The sequence below is a fragment of the Cervus canadensis genome, chromosome 18 (assembly GCF_019320065.1).
Source record: "Cervus canadensis isolate Bull #8, Minnesota chromosome 18, ASM1932006v1, whole genome shotgun sequence".
Lineage (NCBI taxonomy): Eukaryota > Metazoa > Chordata > Mammalia > Artiodactyla > Cervidae > Cervus > Cervus canadensis.
The window spans coordinates 23,791,043-23,815,058 of record NC_057403.1 but is presented as its reverse complement, the minus strand read 5'-3'; the positions used below and the strand labels follow the sequence as shown (position 1 = coordinate 23,815,058).

The 24,016-nt window shown below is 51.4% G+C and overlaps 2 protein-coding genes and 1 pseudogene across 2 annotated transcripts; 2 read left to right on the top strand and 1 right to left on the bottom strand.

Moving 5' to 3' along the window:
* The first annotated feature begins 1,197 nt into the window (after positions 1 to 1,197).
* On the top strand, positions 1,198 to 9,658 carry DLL3 (delta like canonical Notch ligand 3). The gene is made up of 9 exons (XM_043437860.1): positions 1,198 to 1,342; positions 1,471 to 1,752; positions 2,935 to 2,992; positions 3,916 to 4,158; positions 5,038 to 5,255; positions 6,124 to 6,346; positions 8,070 to 8,649; positions 8,886 to 8,970; positions 9,457 to 9,658. The coding sequence occupies exons 1-9, from the start codon at positions 1,274 to 1,276 to the stop codon at positions 9,460 to 9,462; spliced, it is 1,764 nt and encodes a 587-aa protein (XP_043293795.1). The 5' UTR covers positions 1,198 to 1,273; the 3' UTR covers positions 9,463 to 9,658.
* Positions 9,659 to 13,953: 4,295 nt separating this feature from the next.
* Positions 13,954 to 18,679, top strand: SELENOV (selenoprotein V). Its single transcript, XM_043437861.1, has 6 exons — positions 13,954 to 14,825; positions 16,284 to 16,308; positions 16,440 to 16,493; positions 16,609 to 16,683; positions 16,779 to 16,878; positions 18,574 to 18,679. The coding sequence occupies exons 1-5, from the start codon at positions 13,954 to 13,956 to the stop codon at positions 16,866 to 16,868; spliced, it is 1,116 nt and encodes a 371-aa protein (XP_043293796.1). The 3' UTR covers positions 16,869 to 16,878; positions 18,574 to 18,679.
* A 3,112-nt stretch (positions 18,680 to 21,791) lies between these two features.
* LOC122421671 lies at positions 21,792 to 22,430 on the bottom strand (annotated as a pseudogene).
* Positions 22,431 to 24,016: the final 1,586 nt, after the last annotated feature.

The following is a 24,016-nucleotide window of genomic DNA, read 5'->3' as shown; positions in this document are numbered from 1 at the left end:
TAGGATTTTTTTTTTTTAAATTCTGGGAGGCGGGGGTGGGGGAGTTTACTACATCTAAAGGGCTTTGCCCAGCACCTGGCACGGAGTGAAATGATTATGGCCAGCGGGCTGGAACATCTGCTCTAACTGGCTGGCCTTGCGGACGTCCTGGAACACTAAGGGGCTTCTGGAGGGCGCGGGGGTGGCCCCCTCTTCCATTCATCCTAGAGTGGAGGGAGCGGGCCCCTGATCCGCGAGGACAGAATTTCCTGCCCATTTGCTGCTCACACCTTCCGGAGGCCAAACGGGCAGCCCAGCTGCGGCCCGAAGGGGGAGGGGCGCGGCCGCCCGGCAGATGGCGGCATTTACATACAGCTGGGAGTCCCCTCTGGGGCGGGGGCTCCTCGCCTGGGCGTCTGGTGCGTCTGTGATGGGGGTGGGGGGGGAGGTTGGGGGGGTGGCTTTGTTTTGGGGAGGGGAACATACTCGAGCATGCAGGCATACACACGCACACAGAGGTCCACAAAGAACACTGGATCTTCGTCCTATCCACACAGGGCTACATACACCCCTGGACCTTCCACACCCAGACTCCGGCACACACAAATCCTCAGTCGTTCACAGCTTCGCGCAGACCTTACCATGTACACAAACACAGCCACCTAGAGGCACCTGCACAGACCACAAAGTCACAGGTTCCTACATCTATACAGGAGCTCACATTCACGCATTCACCTGCACGGAGAAGCATCTACACAGCCACGGCAATCTCAGAAAGTCACACAACCATGAGATCATGGTCGTCGTCCTTCTCCCATGCAGCTGTGTGCATGCGACCACCCCCACGCCTCCCCCCACCGCACACACAATCTTAGAATTACGACTTCACGAAGAGGTTTAACCATACAGTTTCAGGCACACGTGGAGCTACACAATCTCACCTAGACACCCAAACACAGGCACGTGTACCCTCTTCTTCCTGTAGCTCTCACACCACACACATACTTACTGAGCCTTAAAATCATACCCAACCTGACACACGAGCTTAACCCCCAACCCCACCCTGTCCTCAGTCACACAAGGTTGTGCCCACAACGGCATGTAAGATCACACACTCACTACATTGTGGCCAGGACAGGATCTCACTGTCGCTCCAGCGCGCTGCTCTCCTTCCCCTACGACCTCCTCCCCTGGGGTCCCCGAAGCCCGCGGCTGCCCGAAGGGGCGGAGCCGTCCTCTCAGATATAAGGCTCCGGAGCCCGCAGCTGCGGCTCCCAAGGCCCCCTGAAAGGCCATGGTCGCCCTGCAGATGCCCCAGCTCCTCTCCTCGACGGTGATCCTGGCGCTCTTTTTCCTTCCCCAGGTCAGAGCCGAAGTGGAAAGGGGGGATGGGAGGGAAGGAGACCCGGGGGTCTTGGGGATGGGGCGCGGGGCGGATGAGACGCCTGGATCCCCCCGGTCCCCCTCACGCGGTTCCCCTCTCCGCCCCAGGTACAGCCGGCCGGCGTCTTCGAGCTGCAGATCCACTCTTTCGGGCCGGGACCAGGTCCGGGCGCCCCGCGGTCCCCCTGCAAGGCCGGGGGCTCCTGCCGTCTCTTCTTCAGGGTCTGCCTGAGGCCAGGGCTCTCCGAGGAGACCGCCGAGGCTCCGTGCACCCTGGGCGCGGCGCTAAGTGCGCGCGGACCGGTCTACACTGCGCAACCTGGAGCTCCAGCGCCCGAACTGCGGCTGCCTGACGGCCTCCTGCGCGTGCCCTTCCGGGACGCCTGGCCGGTGAGACCCAGCCCCGGGGCATTCCCGTGTGGGGGCCTCACCAGAACCTCGGCTGCCATCTCTCCTCCAACTTCCAACACCCTGCCCTCCTGGGATTCCAAATTCCCAGTACCGCTATCTCGAATTCCACATTCTCACACGCAGAAACCCTGCCCATGCGTGCATGCTCAGTAGCTACTAAGTTGTGTCCGACTCTTTGCGACCCAATTTTCTGACTCCAACTTGCCCTCTAGGGATCCCAAATCCACCCTCCCCCCACCCACATCTGGAAACCCGAATTTCCAGAACCCCATGCTCTCCTTCTGGAAATTCTCAATTCACAGAACCCTCCCCATGTTCCTTGGGGATCCCTAAACACTGGGATCCTAATTTTTATACCCAAATTTCCTTGCACCTGGGGACCCTTCTACACTCTGTCTTGGGTACCCCCAATATCTTCTCACCTTATCTCACACCTTTCAGTTGGGGCCTGTATCCATGACTTTTTCACCTCCAAAATCCTATTTCCCATCCCACAACCCCCAAAGCATAGAGGCGAACACAGGTGTTTTTTTTTTTTCTTTTAATTCTAGACCCTTGTCCTTTTAGGGAAGAGACTTTCTCTTTTCCAGCCTCAGCTCCCTCATCTGTTAAACAGGGGACCATCATGGTACATCACAGCGGTCCTTTTTGAGGGATTCAACTAGGTATCTTGAGTATAGTGCTTCCTACATAGTGAGTGCTCAATTGTTATTGTTCACTCAGTTGTGTGCGACCTCTTTGCAACCCCATGGACTGCAGCACACCAAGCTTCCGTCCTTCACCATCTCCCAGAGTTTGCTCAAATTCATGTCTATTGAGTTGATGCCATCCAACCATCTCGTCCTCTGTCATCCCCTTCTCCTCCTGCCTTCAATCTTTCCCAGCATCAGGGTCTTTCCCAGCATCAGGGTCTTTTCCAATGAGTCAGCTCTTCGTATCAGGTGGCCAAAGTATTGGAACTTCAGCATCAGTCCTTCCAATGCTCAATAAAGACAGCCAAAACAGTCGTTCCTTCCCTGGGCCAGTCCCTCTGGGAATTGTCCTGTCTGAGTCTTGCGTCCAGCACGGTCATCACTCTTTACTCCTAAAGTCTGGCCTTGACCAGTACATGCCCTGACCACTGTCTTCATTCTTTCCTCCCACCTTCCTCCACCCACCCAGGGCACCTTCTCTCTCATCATCGAAACCTGGAGAGAGGAGTTAGGTGGACAGATTGGAGGTGAGTGTCTTCAGTTCTGGGTCTTTGCTGCAGAGTGTGGGGGCTCCAGGGAGTTGGGGCATGATGTGAGGTCAAGGAGAGTGACATTGGGCTGTCCATAGGGTGGGGTGTTCACAGAATTGCTGCCCCCATGGTGTCGTCACAGTTCTGGAGTGTGCTGCAGGGTGTTGACAGCCCCAGGACTCTTGGCATGTCAATACAGAAATGTCCTGACATCAGACAAAGTGGGTTGGGGGCCGGGGAAAGCTCTCTTACTCTCTTGAAATTGAGTCAGTGGACCAGGATATAATATTTAACAGTCCTGTTCTGTCACCATCTGATTTTGAGAACCCAGGGTCCAATATGAGTTACTTTCTCGTTCTTGTGTGTAAAGCTCTGTCACCTTGTCCACATAGAGGGCCCCAGGAGCCCTTTGGGACGTTGCAATTTCACCAGACAGGTTTCAGGGAGGGACAATGGCTGATCTTAACCTTAATTGGAGGGGATCTCTGGTGCTATATAAGACCCACAGTGGGGGTTCTGTCACCATTTTCATATAAGAAGATCCTGAGACACAATTTGGAGGTGTTTTGACCTCACTTCAAAGACTGTCATTGTCCCTTGGCCATAAAAGGGTATCATACGTCCCAGGGTGGTTAAGAGGTCTCTTTACTTTAACGTATAAAGATCCTAGGGCAAAATACAGGGGCATTTCAGCTTCGGGAGAACCGTTATCATCATGATGGTCATCGGGATTGCGTCATCAAAGATTCCCAGGGCGCACTGGCGGAGTTTGCAGCCTTGCTGAGTAACTCATCCTCAGGACTCAAAAGGCGTGTTTTGACCTCCTTAAGATGGGCAGGGAGAGTGCGAGCCTGCGCCCTTCGTCTCCAAACTGAGACTGAGTCGGGTTGCACCCCAGCACATCTCCCTTCTCCCCGAAGGTCCCGCCTGGAGCCTGCTGGCGCGCGTGGCGGGCCGGCGTCGCCTGGCGGCCGGCGGCCCATGGACCCGGGACGTGCAGCGCGCAGGCGCCTGGGAGCTGCGCTTCTCCTACCGTGCGCGCTGCGAGCCGCCGGCCGTCGGAGCTGCGTGCGCGCGCCTCTGCCGCTCGCGTGGCGCCCCCTTGCGATGTGACCCGGAACTGCGCCCCTGCGCGCCAGTTGAGGACGAGTGCGAGGAACCGCGTGAGTCCTGCGTTCAACCCCACCCCATCCCATCACGGCCCCCAGGCCCCTTTCACAACCTGGTTACCCGCTTCAGGGAACTGGGGACCCGAGAACCCCTCCCCAGTTCCATTCAGAGTCTTCAGCCCGCTCCCAGGATCCAGCTACCACCTTCAGGGAAAGCCCTGCCTGGACACTCCAGCCCCGTTCCCTCTTCCCAGCACTCGTCTCCCCCAGTTGGAACCCCACACCCATTTCCCATCTTGTACCCCCAGTTCCTCCCCTAATCCATACTCACACCCCTTTCCCGATGCTCGGACCCCAAAGCTCTTCTAATTCTGGGGCTTTCCTACTTCTACTCAGGAACTTGGGAAGCTCCTCCCATTCCCCCACTGCCCTGCCCCACCAATCCCCGCTCCCTGCGATTGCACTCCAGACCCCACTGTGTTCTAAAGCTTGGGATCCCCACCTACCTGGATACCCCAATGTCTGAGCCCCTAGAACTCCCAGGCTTGCCATAGCCTCCCAAACCCGCCCTAATCCAAGGCCGTCCCATTTCCCCTGAAAGGCCGGGGGTCCCTCCTCAATCTTCTTTCTTCCTTCTCTCTCCAGGCTCAGACCTGGGAGCCCCCACTCCATTCTCCTTCCAAGAGCACAGACTCTGGAACTCATTGGTCTGGGTTTTAAATCCTCCCTCTACTGCTTCCTTGCTGGGTGAATCACCCCACCTCTTGGGGCCTCAGTTTCCCTGTCTGTAAACTGAGGATCTCAATACCATGTAGCCCAGTGGTCAAACGAGGGATGCAGGGAAAGTGCTCAGAATCATCTCTGATTTCCTATCCTCCTGACTCTGCTCTTCATCAATATTCCTCTCCCCTCTGCCTCTCCTTCCCCCCACAGCGGTGTGTCGAGCAGGCTGCAGCCCAGAGCACGGCTTCTGTGAGCAGCCGGATGAGTGTCGATGCCTGGAGGGCTGGACTGGGCCCCTCTGCACGATCCCTGTCTCCAGCAGCAGCTGCCTCAGCTCCAGGGGCCCATCATCTGCCACCACTGGATGCCTCGTACCTGGGCCTGGGCCCTGTGATGGGAACCCGTGCGCCAATGGGGGCAGCTGTAGTGTCAGTATCAACCCTCCCACCTCATCCTGGACCATACTGTACTCGGGGAGTCCCCTGCTTGGGGCTCCATGCCTCAGCAGCCTCAGGGAGGCTAGCTATCAGGGAGGGCTTCCTGGAGGTCTCCAGCCTGCATCTGGGGCCCTGAAGTAGGATGAGGTGATGGGGCTTGGGGAGAGCAGGCCCAGTGGGTGGCACCCAATGGGGTGGATGTGGGAGTGCTGAGGGATCCTGTGGGCTAGGGAACAACTCAGGGCTCAGGTAAGGGTAGTGGGACCAGGTGGGTTGAGGATTCGGGATGGGCGAGCATCAGAGAAGACTTCCTGGAGATGGGCTGGGGCTGGGCTTCTGAAGTCCAGTTTGGTGGATGGGGGGTGATTGGAGAAGCTAGACCAGATGAGTGGCCTGGGGGAAGCAAAGGTGGTGGTGGGGGTGAGCCTGGGATGAAGCAGAGCTCAGTGAGGGGGACAGTGACAGAGTTCAAGTTAGAGGCAGGGTGTGAGAAGGGGAGACCCAGGGAAGGCTTCACGGAGGAGGCAGGCTTAGAGCTAGGATCTGGAATTAGGCCTGGGCCATGCAGGCAGCACCAGGGAGGGCAGACAGGGCGGGCAGCATTTGATCAGCAAAGGTATAGAGGTGGGAATGGAATCTCTCTGGGCCTCCAGAGCCTCCCCTCTGTGGGGCCGGATGGGCAGACCCAGAAACACGGAACAGAGGGGTTGTCTTGGCCCAGGGACTTCGCCCAGGAGGCCTCTGTGACCTGGGAGGTGGGACTGGACAGGGAGCAGCCTCCCAGTGACCCAGAGTGAGCAGCGGGATAGGGTTTCACTCCAAGGAAATGCTGACCCCAAGTCTTCTTGCCTGTGCCCAGGAGACCCTGGGGTCCTTCGAATGCACCTGTCCCCGAGGGTTCTACGGGTTGCGGTGTGAGGTGAGCGGGGTGACATGTGCGGACGGACCTTGTTTCAACGGTGGCTTGTGTGTGGGAGGCGCAGACCCCGACTCGGCCTATATCTGCCACTGCCCGCCCGGGTTCCAAGGCTCCAACTGTGAGAAGAGGGTGGACCGGTGCAGCCTGCAGCCATGTCGGAATGGTGAGGCGGGGAGAGCAGAGCGGGGAGGGATGAAGGTGGGGGCCCCGCACGGTCAGTGGGCAAGAAAAGGGCTTGGCTCACGCAGTCCCTGGGCGGTGGGGGGCGGGGGCGGGGTCCTGACTTTGCCCTGAGGCCTGAGGAAGTGATCCTCCCCGAGGCTGCCCAGCCTCAGTTTGTTCTGTGAACCGGGTGAGATGATATTCCTATCTCAGAAATCTTTGTTGACCATCCACTGTGTGTCAGGCCCTGTTCTGGGAATGCAGTAGGAAATGAGATGAAAAAACCCCTACCCTCATAGAGGAACTTCCCAGTTGGCGCTAGTGGTAAAGAACCCACCTGTCAATGCAGGTAGACAGACGCAGGTTTGATCCCCCGGTCAGGAAAATCCCCTGGAGGAGGGCATGGCAATCCACTCCAGTATTCTTGCCTGGAGAATCCCATGGACAGGGGAACCTGGCAGGCTGCAGTCCATGGGGTCGCACATGACTGAAACGACTTTGCATTCACACACACACAGAATGAGTAAATAAAGGTTAGACAGTGATAAAAGCCTAAGAAGAAAAAGCCAGAGGGGGAGTGTGTATGGGTGGCAGATTGACATTTTAGCTAGAATGGGTAGGGAAAGCCATGCTGAAGGGAGGGAGGGAGTCATGTGGGGGTCTGAGGGAAGAGTATATTCCAGGAGGAGGGGTGAGCAAAGGCCCTGAGGCAGGAATGCGCCTGGTGTGCTGAGGACTGCGGGGAAGCGAGTGTGGTTGGAGCAGAGTGAGTGACGGGAGAGTGAGGTCAGGGAGGTGACGGGGACAGAGCCTGTAGGGCTTCATGGGTTACGGGGAGGATTTTGGTGTTACCCAGAGGGAGACGGAGCCACAAGAGGGTACTGAACAGTGGAGAGACCTGATTTGATATAGATATTACAACATTAAAGGAGATCACGAATGTGAAGGGCTCAGTGAGCTCTTCTTCTTATAATACTTGTTTAGTCGCTAAATCGTGTCGGACTTTCTGTGACCCCATGGTCTGTAGCCCGCTAGGCTCCTCTGTCCGTGGGATTCCCCAGGCAAGAATACTGGAGTGGGTTGCCATTTCCTTCTCCAGAGGATCTTCCCGAACTGAGCCACCAGGGAAGCCTATTAGAAGCCTACTGCTCTCCAAAACACTCATTGAGTGTGTTTACTCTGGGCTGAGTGGTACTGGGGACACAGTAGTGGCCAGGACAGCTCTGGGCTCTGTCCTCAGAGGGGTGTCAGTCCAGAGGGGAAGACAAGAGTCGTCCTCAGACAGAGCCAACAGTGGCTGAGGGAGCGCAGGGCTGGGATGGAGGAAGAATCAGGGATGACTTCCTGGAGGAGGGGGCGCCTGAGTGCACCTGAGAAGAGAAAAGGGGAAAAGAATGGGAGAAAAGAAGAGAAAGGGGAGGAGGAGGCGTGGGCAAAGACAAGGTGGTCCAGACCCGTCGTTCTGGAACTGTTAACTATTTCAGTACGGTAAAGCCGAGACAAAAGACAAGAAACACAGAACTAAAGAGGCGTGAGGCTCAGTCAATCCAAGACCACTCGGGGGGAAAGGAGGCGGGCCGGCTTTCCAGGCAAACTCCCAGAGCCCTTGAATTAAACGAGATAGAGGGGCCCAGAGAAGAGGTGGGGGCGGGGATTTCCGGGCTGAGAAAAAGAAGCGCGGGCGGGTTGGGGGAGCCGCTACCCCGACGCTCCCTTCCCCACAGGCGGACTCTGCTTGGATCTGGGCCACGCCCTCCGCTGCCGCTGCCGCGCCGGCTTCGCGGGGCCGCGCTGCGAGCACGACCTGGAAGACTGCACCGGCCACACCTGCGCCAACGGCGGCACCTGCCTGGAGGGCGGCGGCGCGCGCCGCTGCTCCTGCGCGCTGGGCTTCGGCGGCCGCGACTGTCGGGAGCGCGCCGACCCGTGTGCCGCGCGCCCCTGCGCCCACGGCGGCCGCTGCTACGCGCACTTCTCCGGCCTCGTCTGCGCCTGCGCGCCGGGCTACATGGGCGCGCGGTGCGAGTTCCCGGTTCACCCCGACGGCGCGGGCGCATTGCCCGCGGCCCAGCCCGGCCTGAGACAGGGGGACCCACAGCGCTTCCTTTTGCCGCCGGCTTTAGGACTGCTGGTGGCCGCGGGCTTGGCCGGCGCTGCGCTCTTGCTGGTCCACGTGCGACGCCGTGGCCCAAGCCGGGATACTGGGCCTCGCTTGTTGGCGGGGACCCCGGAGCCGTCGGTCCACGCGCTCCCTGATGCACTCAACAACGTGAGGACGCAGGAAGGTCCCGGGGACGGCCCGAGGTGAGGGGCTCGATCGCAGACGTAAGCCTTGTGCTCCTTGGCTGCTTTCGTCAATCTGTGGTGCAATTGGCCTGAGTCCTTGATGGACCTTCCTGATTGGTCCATTTCTGTCCAGCCTTTTTCTGGTTGGGTGGTTTCACAAGTCCCTTAGTTGGCTTTGGGTTCCTCTCTGTGGTGGGTGGGAAAACAGGATATGAGAATTTAAAGGGTCTAGATCTTACTTTTCTCCCCCGTAGCCCGTCCTCAGACTGGAATCACCCTGAAGATGGAGACGCTCGTTCGATTTACGTCATATCTGCTCCTTCCATCTATGCTCGGGAGGTAGTTAACCCGCCTCTCCCCCCTCAGCGCACTTTAGGCAGAGTGGACAGAGGCAGCCCCTGCTTTAGCTGTAGATCCCCTTTCTCTGTAAAATGGGGGTTGGGTGGGGGTGGGTAGAGTCTCTGGAAGATTCTAAAGGCCACTTCTCAGTTTTGACTTGATTTACTTCTGTTTGCATCCCTTTTGCTGTCCTTTTGAGCTCCTTGGCATCTTCTCTTTAGATGACCTTTGGGCCTCAAGAGGTGGGGAGCTTCAGGCTAGAGCTTCTCCACTGATTTCCACTCACTGGAGAAAGGGAAGAGCGGCAGAAGGACAGCCGCTCTCCCCCTTATTTTGGCCCTACCCATTGGCTTGGGGGATCTTAGTTCCGGTTCATGGATGGAACCCAGATCTCCGGCATTGAAAGCCTGGATTCTTAACCACTGGACATCCAGGGAAGTCCCAGAGGCAACCCTTTCTAATGCTTCCTACTTATTCTGTTTCTAGGCTTGACCTGGCCCCTCTCCATCAGCACGTGGAGACAGAACCTGGATATTTTTGTGTTCTCTGCTTCAGACACTTTGGAGTTCAAGCTGGAAGGGGTGACAGAATTTTGCCATTGGAAGTTGTACATAGTGGTTATTTATATCCTGTCTCTCTTTCTCTCCCATGCCTCCAGAGATATCTATAAAAGCTCTTAGTTTGATCAGCGTTGACTCATCAAGTTGAGTGCTTTGTATGTGGTGTTGGGGCTGAGGGGAGAGATTTTGTCTCCTGAGAAGAATAATAGACAGGACTCTTGCAGAGGGTCGGAAATAACTCAAAGTTGTTTAAATAAACAAGAGAACGTATTAGTTCATAAAACTGAAAGCCCCGTGGCAGGTGTCGCTTCAGCAGGACTGAGTTCAGAGGCTCAATGTTTTTCTCCAGTTGTCTCTGGGAGGACTTCATATGTAGGATGGATGGGCTTTCACTGCCCCTGGCTTGTCACATGGCCTTACTTGAACTAGTGGCCAGGCAAGTGTGACATATTTTTATTGGCCAGGTTTGGCCATTTGTCTGGTGTGTGGCGGGGATTAAGGTTAGCCTGTTCAAATCACATGCAATATGTGGGCAAAAGAGTGTCCCTTTCTCTACCAAAAGTCCTGGTTTGTTATTAATACTAGATTAAGATTAGCCTGTTCAAATCACATGGAATATGTGGGCAAAAGAGTGTCCCTTTCTCTACCAAAAGTCCTGGTTTGTTATTAATACTAGATGTAAGTACTGTACCTGGCAGGCAAACAAACAGAACCAGTTGGTGAGAACAGAAAACCTATTCTACAGAGGAGTGGGAGGCTCAGAGAGTAGGGTAATTGTTGCAGCTCCTTTCTAATGAGATGGAGCAAATCTAAGATCTAGTAGAGAGGGGGATACCTTCCTAAATTTGAGGACTATCCTAAAACTGCTTTATACATCTAATACTACTTCGACCACTGAAGCTATAAAAAGTATGCCTCAGGACCTCTCTGGCTGTCCAGTGGTTAAGAGTCCACACTTCTCTGTGTGGTGTGGTGCAGCCAAATAAATAAATAAATAAAAATTTTAAAAAGCCCACATCAGCCAATTTCTGCCATTCCCCCTTCCCTGTATTTTCTAATGGTGGGGACAGTGCCCAAACACCTTTGGAAATGAGCAGAATCATAGGGGTGAAAGAAAAGAGAACAGTGAGAAAAGTAACAACAAATGAAGGCGTCCTTCTATGAAGGACATCAGCCAAGGGATCCACATATTCTTTAATAAAAATTTTTTTATTGAAGTATAGTTGATTTAATTTATTATAAATTATTTTAATTTATGTATTAATTCTTTTAATTTATATATTCTTTTCTTTTAATTTAGTTGATAGATATCATGTTGAATACATCCCTATATGTACAAACTCCTCTTTCACGTTTCACCATATTGAATTTCTGTGTCATGAGGATTATCTGTACCATTAAGGAATGTGGACATTGAGGGACTTCCCTGGTGATCCAGTGTTTAGGACTCCACGCATCCAACACGTGAGGCTCAGGTTTGATTCCTGGTGGGGAGCTCGAATCCCACATTCCTCATGGAACAGCCAAAAAGTAAAAATTAAAGGAAAAAAAGGGGGGAATATGGACATGGAAGCAAAAGCCTATCATTAAATACTATTTAAGTTGAGATTAAAGGCAGACATTAACACCAGCGCCATTATTCCTTCAAGACAAGTTGCTATTCAGAGCCCAAGTCTTTGCTGCCTTGAACAAATTATGCCATCTGCCCAGAGTGCAGAATTCAGTTTATTTCTTTTTAAACTTTTTTCTTTTTTTTAAATGTATGACAAAAACCACTACAATAAGAACTCAGTTTAAAAGCAAAGATGAAAAGATAACGTTACCCTCATCATGTGTTTTTGATCAACGACTGCGTAAAATCTGAAAGCAGGCAGCTGAATCCCATGGGCTCTCTCTTTGATGTAGTTCCTTGTGTTAAGGATGCTTACCTGTCTCAGAATCTTGGTACCATCACTGTACATATCTCTGAGTCATCACAGGAACAGTGCTGGCGGGATTATCAAAGAGCGATGGCCAGAGTTCTGATTCACCACCATAAGGGAAGAGTCCCATACCCAATCCTTCACTTTAAAGGTGAAAGGAGGGAGAACCCCAGAGGACTAAAGGGTAAGGTATTCCACACCAAGGAGAATCTGGTCCTTTTTTTCTCTTTTGGCAAAGCTTTAAACCTTTCAGGTGCACACTTACTGCATTTAGCACAATGGCGATAGTAAATAAAGTAATCTAGATGACCACTCCAAAAAAAAGCAAAAACAAAGACAGTTCCCCACAACCTCACCTAGCCAGGGATTTCCCTGGTGGTCCAGTGGTTAAGAATCTGCCTTGCAATATAGGAGTTCGATCCCTAGTGGGAACTAAGATCCCATATGCCTCAGGGCAACTAAAGCCTGTACACCACAAGCTTACTGAGCCTGTGTGCCACAACTAGAGTTCATGGGCCACAAGGAAAGATCCAGCATGCCGAAACTAAGATCCGATGCAGTCAAAACAAACAAAACCCCAAAGCTTACAAACACACAGAAATCCGACTGCTTTGGTTCAGATCTTGGTTCTGCCACTTATTCAAACAAGTCACTTTACCTCTCTCTTCTGTAAAATGAGACTAGTAATAGAATCTGCTTCAGAAGGTTGTGAGTAGTGAGTTAATAACTACAAGCATTTTATAACAGAGGCTGGCATATGATAGCTGCTCAGTAAATGTTAGTTCTCAGTATTATGCTATAAGAGGAAAGCCTGTTTCAAGTTCATTTCACAGAGGGGCAAACTGAAGCCCAAAGATGTGGTAGAGGCTTACCCAGCATCACACAGAAAGTTCAGTCTTTCTTGATCCTCCTGGTTTTGGGAACCCAGGCCCAAAATTTACCACAGGAAGGACTCTCAGAGGTTGAGAAGCACAGTAGGCTTCTGCTTGAAACTCTTCCATGAATCTGAATAAGGTCTGTACCTGACCTAATAGTATTGGACTAGTTGGTTTTGATAACTTACTGTGGTTACTTAAGATGTTGTTATTGAGGAAAGCTGAGTGAAAGTGACACTGGGATTCTCTGTACTATTTTCCCAGTTTCTGGTAAGTGTTAACAGCTGTTTCAGGGGCTTCCCTGGTGGCTCAGTGGTAAAGAACCTGCCATTTGCCAATGCAGGAGGCATGGGTTCGATCCCTGGTCTGGAAAGATCCTACATGCCATGGAGCAAGTAAGCCCGTGTGCCACAACTTCTGAGCCCATGCTCTAGAGCCTGGGAACTGTAATTCCTGAAGCCTCTGCACATCCTAGAGCCCGTGCTCCTTAACGAGAAGTCACTGCAGTGAGAAGCCTGAGCACAACTAGAGAATAGTCCCCGTTCACTGCAACTAGAGGAAAGCCTGAGCAACAACGAAGACCCAGCACAGTCAAAAATAAATAAAATTATATTAAAAAAAACTGTTTCAAAATAAAAAGACAGATTTATTGAGTGCCTACTGTATGCCAGGCCTTGTTGTAGGAGCTGGGGATTCAGCAGTGAGTCAGACAAGTTCCCACCATGGAGGAGCTCACAGTGTGATAAGAGCCCTGTACCCAGGGTTCTGTGTCCGGACCCTGGAGTCTGAGAGCTGTGGTTTGAATCCTGGTTCTGCCACGTCCCAGCTATGGGCATGTGTATAGCATTTAGTGCTATGTGAGTGTGAGATCTGTTGTTCTTCTCCAGGTCACCTCTTCTAGGAAGCCTTCTCTGATTGCCTCAGACTTACTCTAGCACCTCTGCTGGGGTCCCCCGAGTCCCCATGTTTCCTCACCATATCTCTAACTCCTCTGCCTCTGCCTCCACCACGCTCACTCTGACCTCACTGGAATGTCATTGTTTGGTAAGGGGTGTGTCTCCCCTGGGCTTTGCAGGTGGCTCCCTGGTAAAGAATCCGCCTGCCAGTCCAAGAGACACAGGCTCCATTCCTGGGTCAGGAAGAACCCCTGGAAGAGGAAATGGCAGCCCACTCCAGTATTCTTGCCTGGAGAATCCCATGGATAGAGGAGCCTGGCGGGCTACAGTCCCTGGGATCATAGAGTCGGCCACACGCACGTCTCCCCTACTGGACAGGGAGCCTGATCTCCGGACCCGGTCTTTCCTGACTGCTGTGTCCGAAGAGTCGCCCAGCTCAGGAAGGCGCACATTGCAGGCTTTCGATAAACATGTAGTGAATGCCTGAACATTAAGGACGTTGGTAACTGGAGGTAGGGATTCAGGGGATGGGAGTTATCAGGTGAGATCCAGAGATCCCTGCCGCCTCCCCGGCTCAGGGCGGTAGAATCCGCGCGCCCAATGGAACCCCGCGCAACAGCGCCCCATTGTGGTTGCTAGAATCCCGTGCGGATGAGGCTCTTCCCGCCCCAAGGCAGGAGGGTCGGGTGGGATCCCCACCCCGGCTACCGGGGGTGCGCCCCGAGACCCCATGAACAACCAGCCGCGGACCCCAGCCCCTACCCCGGTCCGGGCCTCGACTCCGGTCCGGGGTTCGACCCTGCGCAAGACCTCCATCCAGGTTCGGACTCCGACTCCGGGCCCGAACTCGGGCCCGACCCGGATCACGACTCTGGTCCGGACGCCGGCTCTCATCCGGACCCTGACCCCCATCCGGACCCCAACTCCGGCCCGGACCCCAACTCCGGTCCCGCCCTCAACTCCGGTCCGGACCCAAACTCCGATCCCGCCCTCAACTCCGGCCCGGACCCCAACTCCGGCCCGGACCCCAACTCCTGTCCCGCCCTCGACTCCGCTCCGGCCCCCGACTCCCGTCCGGCCCCCGACTCCTGTCCGGCTCCCGACTCCTGTCCGGCCCCCGACACCGATCGGGACCCCAACACTGATCCGGTTTCCGACTCCGGTCCAGATTCCAACTCCGGACCCCATCCCAACCCTGATCCCATCTCGGGTCCTGATTTCTGCCTTGGAATCCCTCCCCGACTCGACTCTGCCTTCGGGCCCGCCCCTGGAACTTGAACCCACGCTCACTGTGTCACCTGCCAAGAACCTTGAGCCAACCCCGAGGGTGAAGCAGGTTTCATCAGCCACCAATGGATTTCCTCCCATCCAAGAGCCCCTTCCTGCTCTTACTCCACTGGCCACCGACTTGCGGTCCCCATCCCGCGGGTCCCCTCTGAGGACAGACCCATCGGCCACCAAGTTGATAGCTGCTTCTTCTGGACATGTCCCAGGGACGCCCATCCTAGGGGCCATCCAGGCCATCTTACCGGTTCCTGCATTAGCCTCCATCAGTGGGAGCCTCAAAGCAGAAAACAAGATCATGATTCGAGTGGTCTACTGGTAAGGAGCTGTCCCTGCCCACACCTGCTTCTGCCTCTGGGCCTGCTATTCTCTTTGGGACGGGAGAGCTCTGGGTTCATTCATTCACTCTCCTGCTGCTGCGGGCCAGGCCTTCAGGAGATAGAGGGCTGAGCCAAGCCATGTTTTACTGGGGTCGGGGCAGGAGATGGGGGCAGGAAAAGGGAAGAGGAGGAATGGGAGAACTTCAGAGGCTGAGGGCTTAGAAGCAGCCTTTCTTGGGAGGTGGGTCTTAGGCTGCAACTTCTCAGTGATGAGGCTACCAAGTGGGGTGGGGAGGGTCAGATAGAACTAGGGGGACCCGGGTAGCAAGGGAAAGGGGGAATATCCAATACAAAGGCCAGAGGGGTCCACATTTGTGATCCCAGAGCAGAATCTTTGTGTCAATGACAAGAGTAAACAGCAGTGACCTTCCTTGACTTCCTTGAGACCCAGGACTGAATGTGGCCGGAGGTGAGGCTTTGTCTTCCCCTCCAGTCCCCCCCAGCCCTGCCCCCCCACCATGTGATGGTCTTTCTCTAGCTCTCTCTCCAACTCACTGTCTCTTTTCCTTTCCCCTTGTGATGTATAGCTCTTTCTCCTTCTCTCTCTCTTCCCCCCTCTCCCCCACCTCTTTTTCTCTGCCCATCTCCTCCTCCTCCTCCTTTTTTTGGTCAAACCTGTGCTTCATGCAAAGCTTCCCTGACCAAGGATCAAAGATCAAACCCGCGCACCCGTCAGTGGAAGTGTGAAATTTTAACCACTGGACCACCAGGGAATTCCCCATCTTCTTTCTCTTTCTCTGACTCCATGGATTCATTCATTATTTTATTCACTGAACAACCATTTATTCAGCACCTGCCATGTGCTGACCCTATTCTCAGCATAAGAGACACAGCAGTGAATAAGACAAAGATGCCCGTGGCACTGACATTCTGATGTGGAGGGGCAGGAATGGGCAATAAACACAGCACACAGCAAGTTATCTAGTATCTTAGAAGGTGACCAGCGCTATGGACAAAAGGCATCTTGGGGGGGGGGTGTCACAGGTTAGCTGGAGTATCCTCAAGGAGGCAATACTTGGCCAAAGATCTGAAAGAGGGGTGAGAAGGAGCCTTTGAGCTACCAGGGAAAGAGTATTCTGCAGAGACAACAGCCAGTACAAAGATCCTGAGGCAAGGCATGCCTGGAGTGTTGGAAGAAGGGCTAGGAGGTCCCTGTGGCTGGAGCCAGAGGGACAGAGGGAAGAGATGAAGCAGAGAGGTGATGGGGATGGATCCTGTCGGGGCTTGTGGACCATGGGGAGGACTGTGTTCTTTTTGTGTTCAGATGCTTCTGAGCAGGGGAAGGACAAGATCTGACTTAGCTCTTCATAGTGTCTCTCTGGACTTCAGGAGATTCTAATGATGTATCTTCCTTCCACCTCTCTCTGCCTCCCTCCTCTCTGCCCTCGGCCTCCAGTGGCCTCTGAAGCTACAGCCTGCGGGTAAGTAGTTTTGGCTTTGGAGGTGGGGGGAGTTTGGGCCACGATGTCTGGAAGGGGTTCCTGTTTTCCCTCCCCTCAAGACCTATGACCCTGTGATCCCATAACCACATAATCCTGTCTCCTCCCCACAGTACATCCTACTGAGAAAGAGTCTGGAGCAGCAATTTCCAAACTCTCTAATCTTCGTGAGTGTGCTGGTAGCTTGGGAGAGTGGGGGGGGGCAATCAGGGCTCCAAGACCCCCCAAGGGACTTGGAGGGGAGTTCTTTGCCTCCACTAACCTCCAACATTCCCTCCCCAGGAGGAGGAAATATCTGCCCAGGCTACAGGGGAGTTTGAAGTGTTTGTGGATGGGAAACTGGTACATTCAAAGAAGGTGACTCTGAGCAAGGTTCCTGGACAGGGAGGGAGGCTGGAGCTCCCAGGGGGTGAGAGACCTACATGTCTGTGCTCTTTCCCTTCTGTGCCCAGAATGGAGATGGCTTTGTGGATGAGGCCAAGCTACAGACAATTGTGAACCTGCTCAATGAGGAGTTCAAGAAAAGGGTAGCAGGCAACTAGTGGGCTGGAGGTGAGGTGAGGGCAGTGAGGTGGGAGGGGTGGAGGTTGGACTATGGGTGGGTGGGCAGGCAGAAGGCAGGGCCCTGTCTTGGAGTCAAAGACACCTTAGCCCCAATCCTAGCTCAACCAGTCCTCACTGTTAAAATCAGGTTAAGTTATCTATATCCTTTTCTGAGCCTCAGTTTCCTCATCAGTAAAATGGGGTTGTTAATTCCATAAAATGCATCTTATAAGGTAATAAAGGGTGCACGGCTCAGCGTATGTCAGAGTATGCTCAGCGTATATCAACTATACAGTTTTTTTTTCAAATAACTTTTTTTTTAAAAACTTTTAGTTGTAAAGCTGTGCTGTGGCAGTATGTGACAATAACAGCATGTGACTTTTCACCTTAATGGAGTTAATTAAATTAATACATTAAAAATTCAGTTATTAGTCCCACTAGCCACATTTCAAATGTTCACAGCCACATGTGGCAGCTGTTTTGGACAGTGCAGATACAGAACATGGAATCAACAATTGCAGAAAGTCCTATTGCTAATGTTGTCTTAATGTTTTAAAGCATAGACACAACCATTTGTTTTCCACCAATACTGGATTTTTAAAACCACTCACTTCGTAGATATTTGTAAGCTGCTACTGATTTAATACTTTGTCTATTGTGTATCTACTTTACAATTGTTTCCAACTTTATTGAAGTGTAAGTGATGCATAAGAACCAGTACATGTTTAAAGCACACAAGTTGTTGAGTTTTGATATACTCGTCATAAGTATACCATTATCCCGGCAAAGATTCCCATTGGCATGGATCAAGTTACATGTCCATCTCTGAATGAATCACTCAGAGCCAAGGGAATGTCACTACACTGCTATCATTGGCCCGTCTTGAGTCACGTGTCTTTAACCTCACTGGGTTTCATTATAGTCAAGTATTTCCTAAGTACCTACGAGGTATGGTTCTAGGTCCTGGGGATGATGCAGTGGTGAACCAAATAGACACAAGCCCTTGGCCTAGTGGAGCTGACAGTTAACGGAAGACAGTGAACAAGACCCTAGGAGAAGAGAAGGCCTTTCATTACCTTTTATTTCTTTTTTTGGCCGCACCGTTCAGCATGTCCAATCTCAGTTCCTCCATGCTGTGCTCAGTCGTGTCTGACTCTTTGCAACCCCATGGACTATAGCCCCCCAGGCTCCTCTGTCTATGGGGATTCTCCAGGCAAGAATACTGGAGTGGGTTGCCCTGCCCTCCTCTCTTACTTTCTCTACCAGGGATCAAACCTGTGCTTCTAGTGAAGTCCCTAGAAGGCACTTTAGGAGATAAGTGATAAGAAGAAAAATAAAGTAGGGAAAAGGCTTTGGAGGCTGCTGGGGAATTTTTGCAACTCTAAGTTGAGTGGTCAGAGACAATCTCATTGGGAAAGTGATATTTAAACACTTGAAGGATGTAAGGGACTGAAGCATGTGGTTATCTAGGGGAAAGTATTCTGGGCAGAAGGGACAGAAAGTGCAAGGGCCCTGTGGTAGGAGTGTGTCTGGGCTGTTTCAAAAATGTCAAGTAGACTCTGGCAGGCATTATAAGCCCTGGAAATGGAAAATCTTAGAAAGGTGCCTGAACATAGTAAGCCCTACAAATGCTATTATTTATTTTTTTAGAGTTACTGTTGTCATTATTATTAATTTTTTTTCTTTCTTGTTTCCCCATTTCAGGAGCCTCAGCAGGATGGTGAGAAGGGCTGAAATGATGTCAAGTCAGGTCCTTTTCTGATGGTGGCTGGGACAAGGTCAGGGAGAGGTGAAGAGGGAAATACAGAGTCTGCCTGCCCGTGTTTTCGTCTGATTGCTACTGTCACCGCACTCACTTCTGACGTCTGGGGAAGTTGCCTGCTGCCGTGCTCCCAGCATCTCCTGGACCAGGTGGGCGGGGACGGGGAGGCCAGCTTGGAACAGAAGGCTAACTCCTGTTGCTCCCCACCTGGTGTAGCCTCAACGTTCTCACACTGTCAAAGTCAATTTATTTCTTTTGTGGGATCTTTATTTCCCATGGCCTGGTTTGGAATTTGAAAACCTCCCATTTCATTGGCATTTGTAGGGGCTGAGTCAGAAATAGGAATGGTGGCAAGCCTCAAAAGACATTCCAAACTTCAATACATGTCAGTGTTCACTTTCGAAACCCACAGATCTTAGAATGTCAGTGCTGAGAGGGGTCTCAAGTACCTGGGAGAAGACCATTTGTGCATTCAGCAGGCGTTGATGAGCCCCCTGCTCACCATCTGGCTCCGTGGGGTCAATAGGCACGTGCCAGAAGGCCCAGTGCAAGCCGTGGGAATCAGACCTTTACCACGGAGCTGCTGTCTGACTTCCAACAGGGGACACTACCTCTCTGATTCTCAATTTCTCCTGCAAAATGACCGTCATACTGCTTAATTATGAAATTTCCAAAGTTTGATACAGGATACATAGGTTTCAGTTAGAAGTAGATTTGGGGGGACTTTCCTGGTAGTTCAGCTGGTAAAGAATCCGCCTGCCATGCAGGAGACCCCAGTTCGACAGCTGGGTCGGGAAGATCCCCTGGAGAAGGGATAGGCTACCCACTCCAGTATTCTTGGGCTTCCCTGGTGGCTCAGAGGGTAGAGAATTCACCTGCAATGCAGGAGACCTGGGTCCAATCCCTGGGTTGGAAAGATCGCCTGGAGGAGCGTGTGGCAACCCACTCCAGTATTCTTGCCTGGAGAATCCCCATGGACAGAGGAGCCTGGGGGGCTACCGTCCATGGGGTCGCAGAGAGTCCGACACGACTGAGCGACTAAGTACAGCACTGTTGGTCCAATGTTAAGAATCTGCCTACCAATGCAGGGAACATGGGTTTGATCCCTGGTCTGGGAACTAAGATTCCACCTGCTGAGGGGCAACTAAGCCCATGAGCCACAACTACTGAAGCCTGCGTGCCCTAGAGCCCTTGCTCTGCAACAAGAGAATCCACTGCAGTGACCGCACACCACAACTAGAGGAAGCCCACATGTAGCAACAAAGACCCAGGGCAGCCAAAATAAATAAATAAAATTTAAAAAGTAGACATTGGTTAGGATGGCTCTTGCCTTCGAGTAACAGCAAGCTGGACCGTCAGTGGCTCACAAAAGATGTGCTCAGTCGCTTTAGTCGTGTCTGACTCTGCAACCCGATGGACTGTAGCCCGCCAGGTTCCTCTGGGATTCTTCAGGCAAGAACCCTTGAGTGGGTTGCTGTTTCCTACTTCAGGGGATCTTCCTGACCCAGGGATTGAACTCAGGTCTCTTATGCCTCTTGCATTAGCAATCAGGTTCTTCACCACTTAGCGCCACCTCAGACAACAGAAACAGCAAATGATTTTGATTTCAAACTGGTGGGAGAGGGCTGAGTTCAGTCAGCTGTCCAGCTCTGCCATGCGAAGCCCGGAGTTTTTCTCCACTTCTTTTCTGGCATCATCAGTGTATGACGATGTGTTGGCTTTGGAGCGCATGCATGTGATTACATCATTGCGCCCCTACCGGTTATGTCTGTTTTCCAGGCAGAAGAGGGTAGAAGAAGGCAAGGACATGCCCACTGGATCACTTTATTAGGAGAGTAAAACTTTCCCAGAAGCCCCACTCAGTCTTCTGTTGTGACTCCAAGACAGTGCCCTGCCCCCTGCCCACCCATCCACCCACAGCCCAGCCTTCACCCCTCCCCACTCCCCTCCCTCACCGCACTTCCAGTTCACCAGCTGCCTACTACCTTTTCCTGATCTCGTTAATAATGCGTACAAATTTTCTGCATCCTGGCCTCATCCACAAAGCTGTCTGGATTATGAGAACAGGGAGTGATTCAACAGAGGTTGAGTAGGGATAGGAAGCAACAGCTGGGGACGCCATGAAGCCCCCATCCTTATCTATACACTAGCCTTGGGAGCATGTGAGCAAGAGGGCAGTGGGTGAATCAAAGGGTTTGACTCTAGCGTCCTTAATATGTCATAAAGTGAAAGTGAAGCTGCTCAGTCGTGTCCGACTCTTTGCGACCCCATGGACTGTAGCCCACCAGGCTCCTCCATCCATGGAATTTTCCAGGCAAGAGTACTGGAGTGGGTTGCTGTTTCCTTCTCCAAGGGATCTTCCTGGCCCAGGGATTTTTTTTTGTTAAGTTTGAGAAAGTTTATGATTATCAGGATTTGTATACATGATCACAAAACAAAGAGATAAACCAAAGAACAGGACTTTTTTAACCCCCCTGAAAACATAATAAATTACAATTTCTGGTCAAATGTTACTCCTATGCTATATTCATTTTGATCTCATTTTCCATTTTATACTCTGGCATTTCTTTTCTGAATACAGGTTACATATAATATTTTGTGTTAACTCCCTAGTCCTAATACCACAAAGTCACCTGTTTTACCATGGGTATATTTTTATCATTTAGAGTAGGATATGCTTGTTAATAAGCCAGTTACACTTAAGTAACTTTGTGAATGCAAAAACATTGAGAAGTAAGAACAAATAATGGAGTTATTATTTCACAGATCCTCATTCAAGTTCAGGAAAATTACTTCCAGAAAGCTGCAATTCTGCCAGTTATATTCTATGTTTAAATGGAAACTGAAAAGTGAAATTACTGGAAGCCTTTGATGGTTCACTAGACATTGTGTGCTTTAAATAGTTCAACACTGTTATGCTTGATAATCAAGAGTAAATTAATAGGCTAACATTTTAAAATGTATACTTTAATTAAGGTATAAAGTATATAAACAATCAGGTAAGCTTATAGAGAAGCTGACCAAGATAAATAAATTAGGAGATATAAGTGTCTATCTAAATTTTCTATTCATCTTTTTTTTCCGTTTTACAGAATATTTATTAAAGTTGTTTAATATACAATTTCTCATTTGTCATTTTGGAAGTCCTTTTTTAGAAAGCCTCTTCTTTGTCTGATGACAAACAACAGCCACATTGTCAGTGATTATTCTGGACCTCCACATTGGATAAATTCAATTTCTTCTTGAGACACAAGATTCCTTCTGTATTTCTGGGGTAAAGTTTGTCTTATCTCTGCGGTGTCTGGTGGACCTTGATGCATCAGCCAGTCTGGCGATTTACTTCCCTTAGAATGCTGTGAGGGAGAAGGCAATGGCACCCCACTCCAGTACTCTTGCCTGGAAAATCCCACGGACGGAGGAGCCTGGTAGGCTGCAGTCCATGGGGTCGCTAAGAGTCGGACACGACTGAGCGACTTCCCTTTCACTTTTCACTTTCATGCACTGGAGAAGGAAATGGCACCCCACTCCAGTGTTCTTGCCTGGAGAATCCCAGGGACGGGGGAGCCTGGTGGGCTGCCGTCTATGGGGTCGCACAGAGTCAGACACGACTGAAGTGACTTAGCAGCAGCAGCAGAATGCTGTGAAGTTGAAGAAGTATGAGATGGTAGTCCCGCTGATCTTAGAACTTCTGATACATTTGGTTTAGGATGACTCTTCTGTCAGGGAACCTTATTAACGGAGTCTGTGGCTTGACTACCTAAACGAACCTGCTGGCAGACGCCATCTTGCTGCCCACCATGACCCCTGAGAAGGGGCAACTTCTGGGGCGCTGGCGAGCCGCAGTTATAACAGGAGTCCTGGGCGGCTGGGGGCCCTGACCCAGGGATTGAACCCGGGTCTCCCACATTGCAGGCAGACGCTTTTACCGTCTGAGCCAACAGGGAAGCCCAACATGTCCTAAGATAAATATAAGGAACCATAAGGTAGTAATTTAATAAAGGTTTTTATTGTAAGCAGAATTCTAAGGTGATCCTCAAAGAACTACACCTTCATATAACCCCCATTCCTTTTTTACTAACAAACAAACATGTTTATTTATTTGGCTGTGCCTGGTCTTAGTTGTAGCACAAAGGATCTTCATTGCTGCCTGTGGCATCTTTAGTTGCAGTAGCATGTGGAATCTTTTTTTTTATTTTTAATTTCGGCATGTGGAATCTAATTCCCTAAACAGGGATTGAACCCAGGCCCCCTGCATTGGGAGTGGAGCGTCTTAACCACAGGACCACTGGGGAAGTCCTGGGTTCAGTTACTGTATCCTTCATTTCTGGTGGTTCTTTATGTTTTTTAGCTCTTTTGTTTGAAAAAAAAAGTCTAATTTCTCACTCTGTATATCTGTTCTCCTCCTAAGTTCTTTATCATCTTTGTGATAATTACTCTGAAAACTTTCTCAGGTAGATTGCCTGTCTCCACCTAGTTCTTCTGGGGTTTTATCTTGTTCCACCATCTGGGACATAGTCCTCTACCATCTCATCTTGTGTAAGTTGCCGTTTGTCTTTTTATGTATGTGGCAGGGCAGTTAACATTTTTTTCTTTTTCTTTTTTTAGTTTTTTGAATGTTGAGTTATTTTTCTTTTTCTTTTTAAAAAATTTTATTTATTTACTTCTGTAGTTTTGGTTCTGCTGGATCTCCATTTCTACATGAGGGCTTTTCTCTTAGTTGCAGTGAGTGGAGACTGGGGGCTGCCGTCTAGCTGTGGTGAGCAGGTTTCTCATCACAGGGGTATTTTTCTTTTTAAAAATTTTATTTATTTATTTTTAATTAATTTATTTTAATTGGAGGATAATTACTTTAATATTGTGGTGGTTTTTGCCATACATCGACATGAATCAGCCATGGGTGCACGTGTCCCCCCATCCTCAACCCCCCTCCCACCTCCCTCCACATCCCATCCCTCTGGGTTGTCCCAGAGCACTGTAGTTACATTTCTTGACCTTGGAGCAGTGACCCTCTGTAGGAGGCAGCCTATGTGTTCTAGCAGTGCACTCCCCTCTCGTCAACCAAGTTATATGCTCTAGGGGTTCCCCCTAAGTGGGCTCTGTGGGTCTTTCTGTAACGGAGGGCTCCCTGTGTGGGTAATCTGATAGGCTTGGTTGGCCCCTACTCAGGTTGGTTGCCAGGCCCTGACTTGTGTGAGTGCTGCTGGCTGTTGTTTGTGGGGGAGTGGGGTCTGGTCATGAGGTGACTGGTTGCAGAATACTAGGCGCCCCAGGGCTAGCGCTGGCTCACTGGTGGATGGAGTCAGAGTCCCGAGGACTCTGGGGCTGTTGCCCACCCACTGGCAGGTGAAGCTAAGTCTTGGGGTTAGTGCCAGACTACTGGCTGGT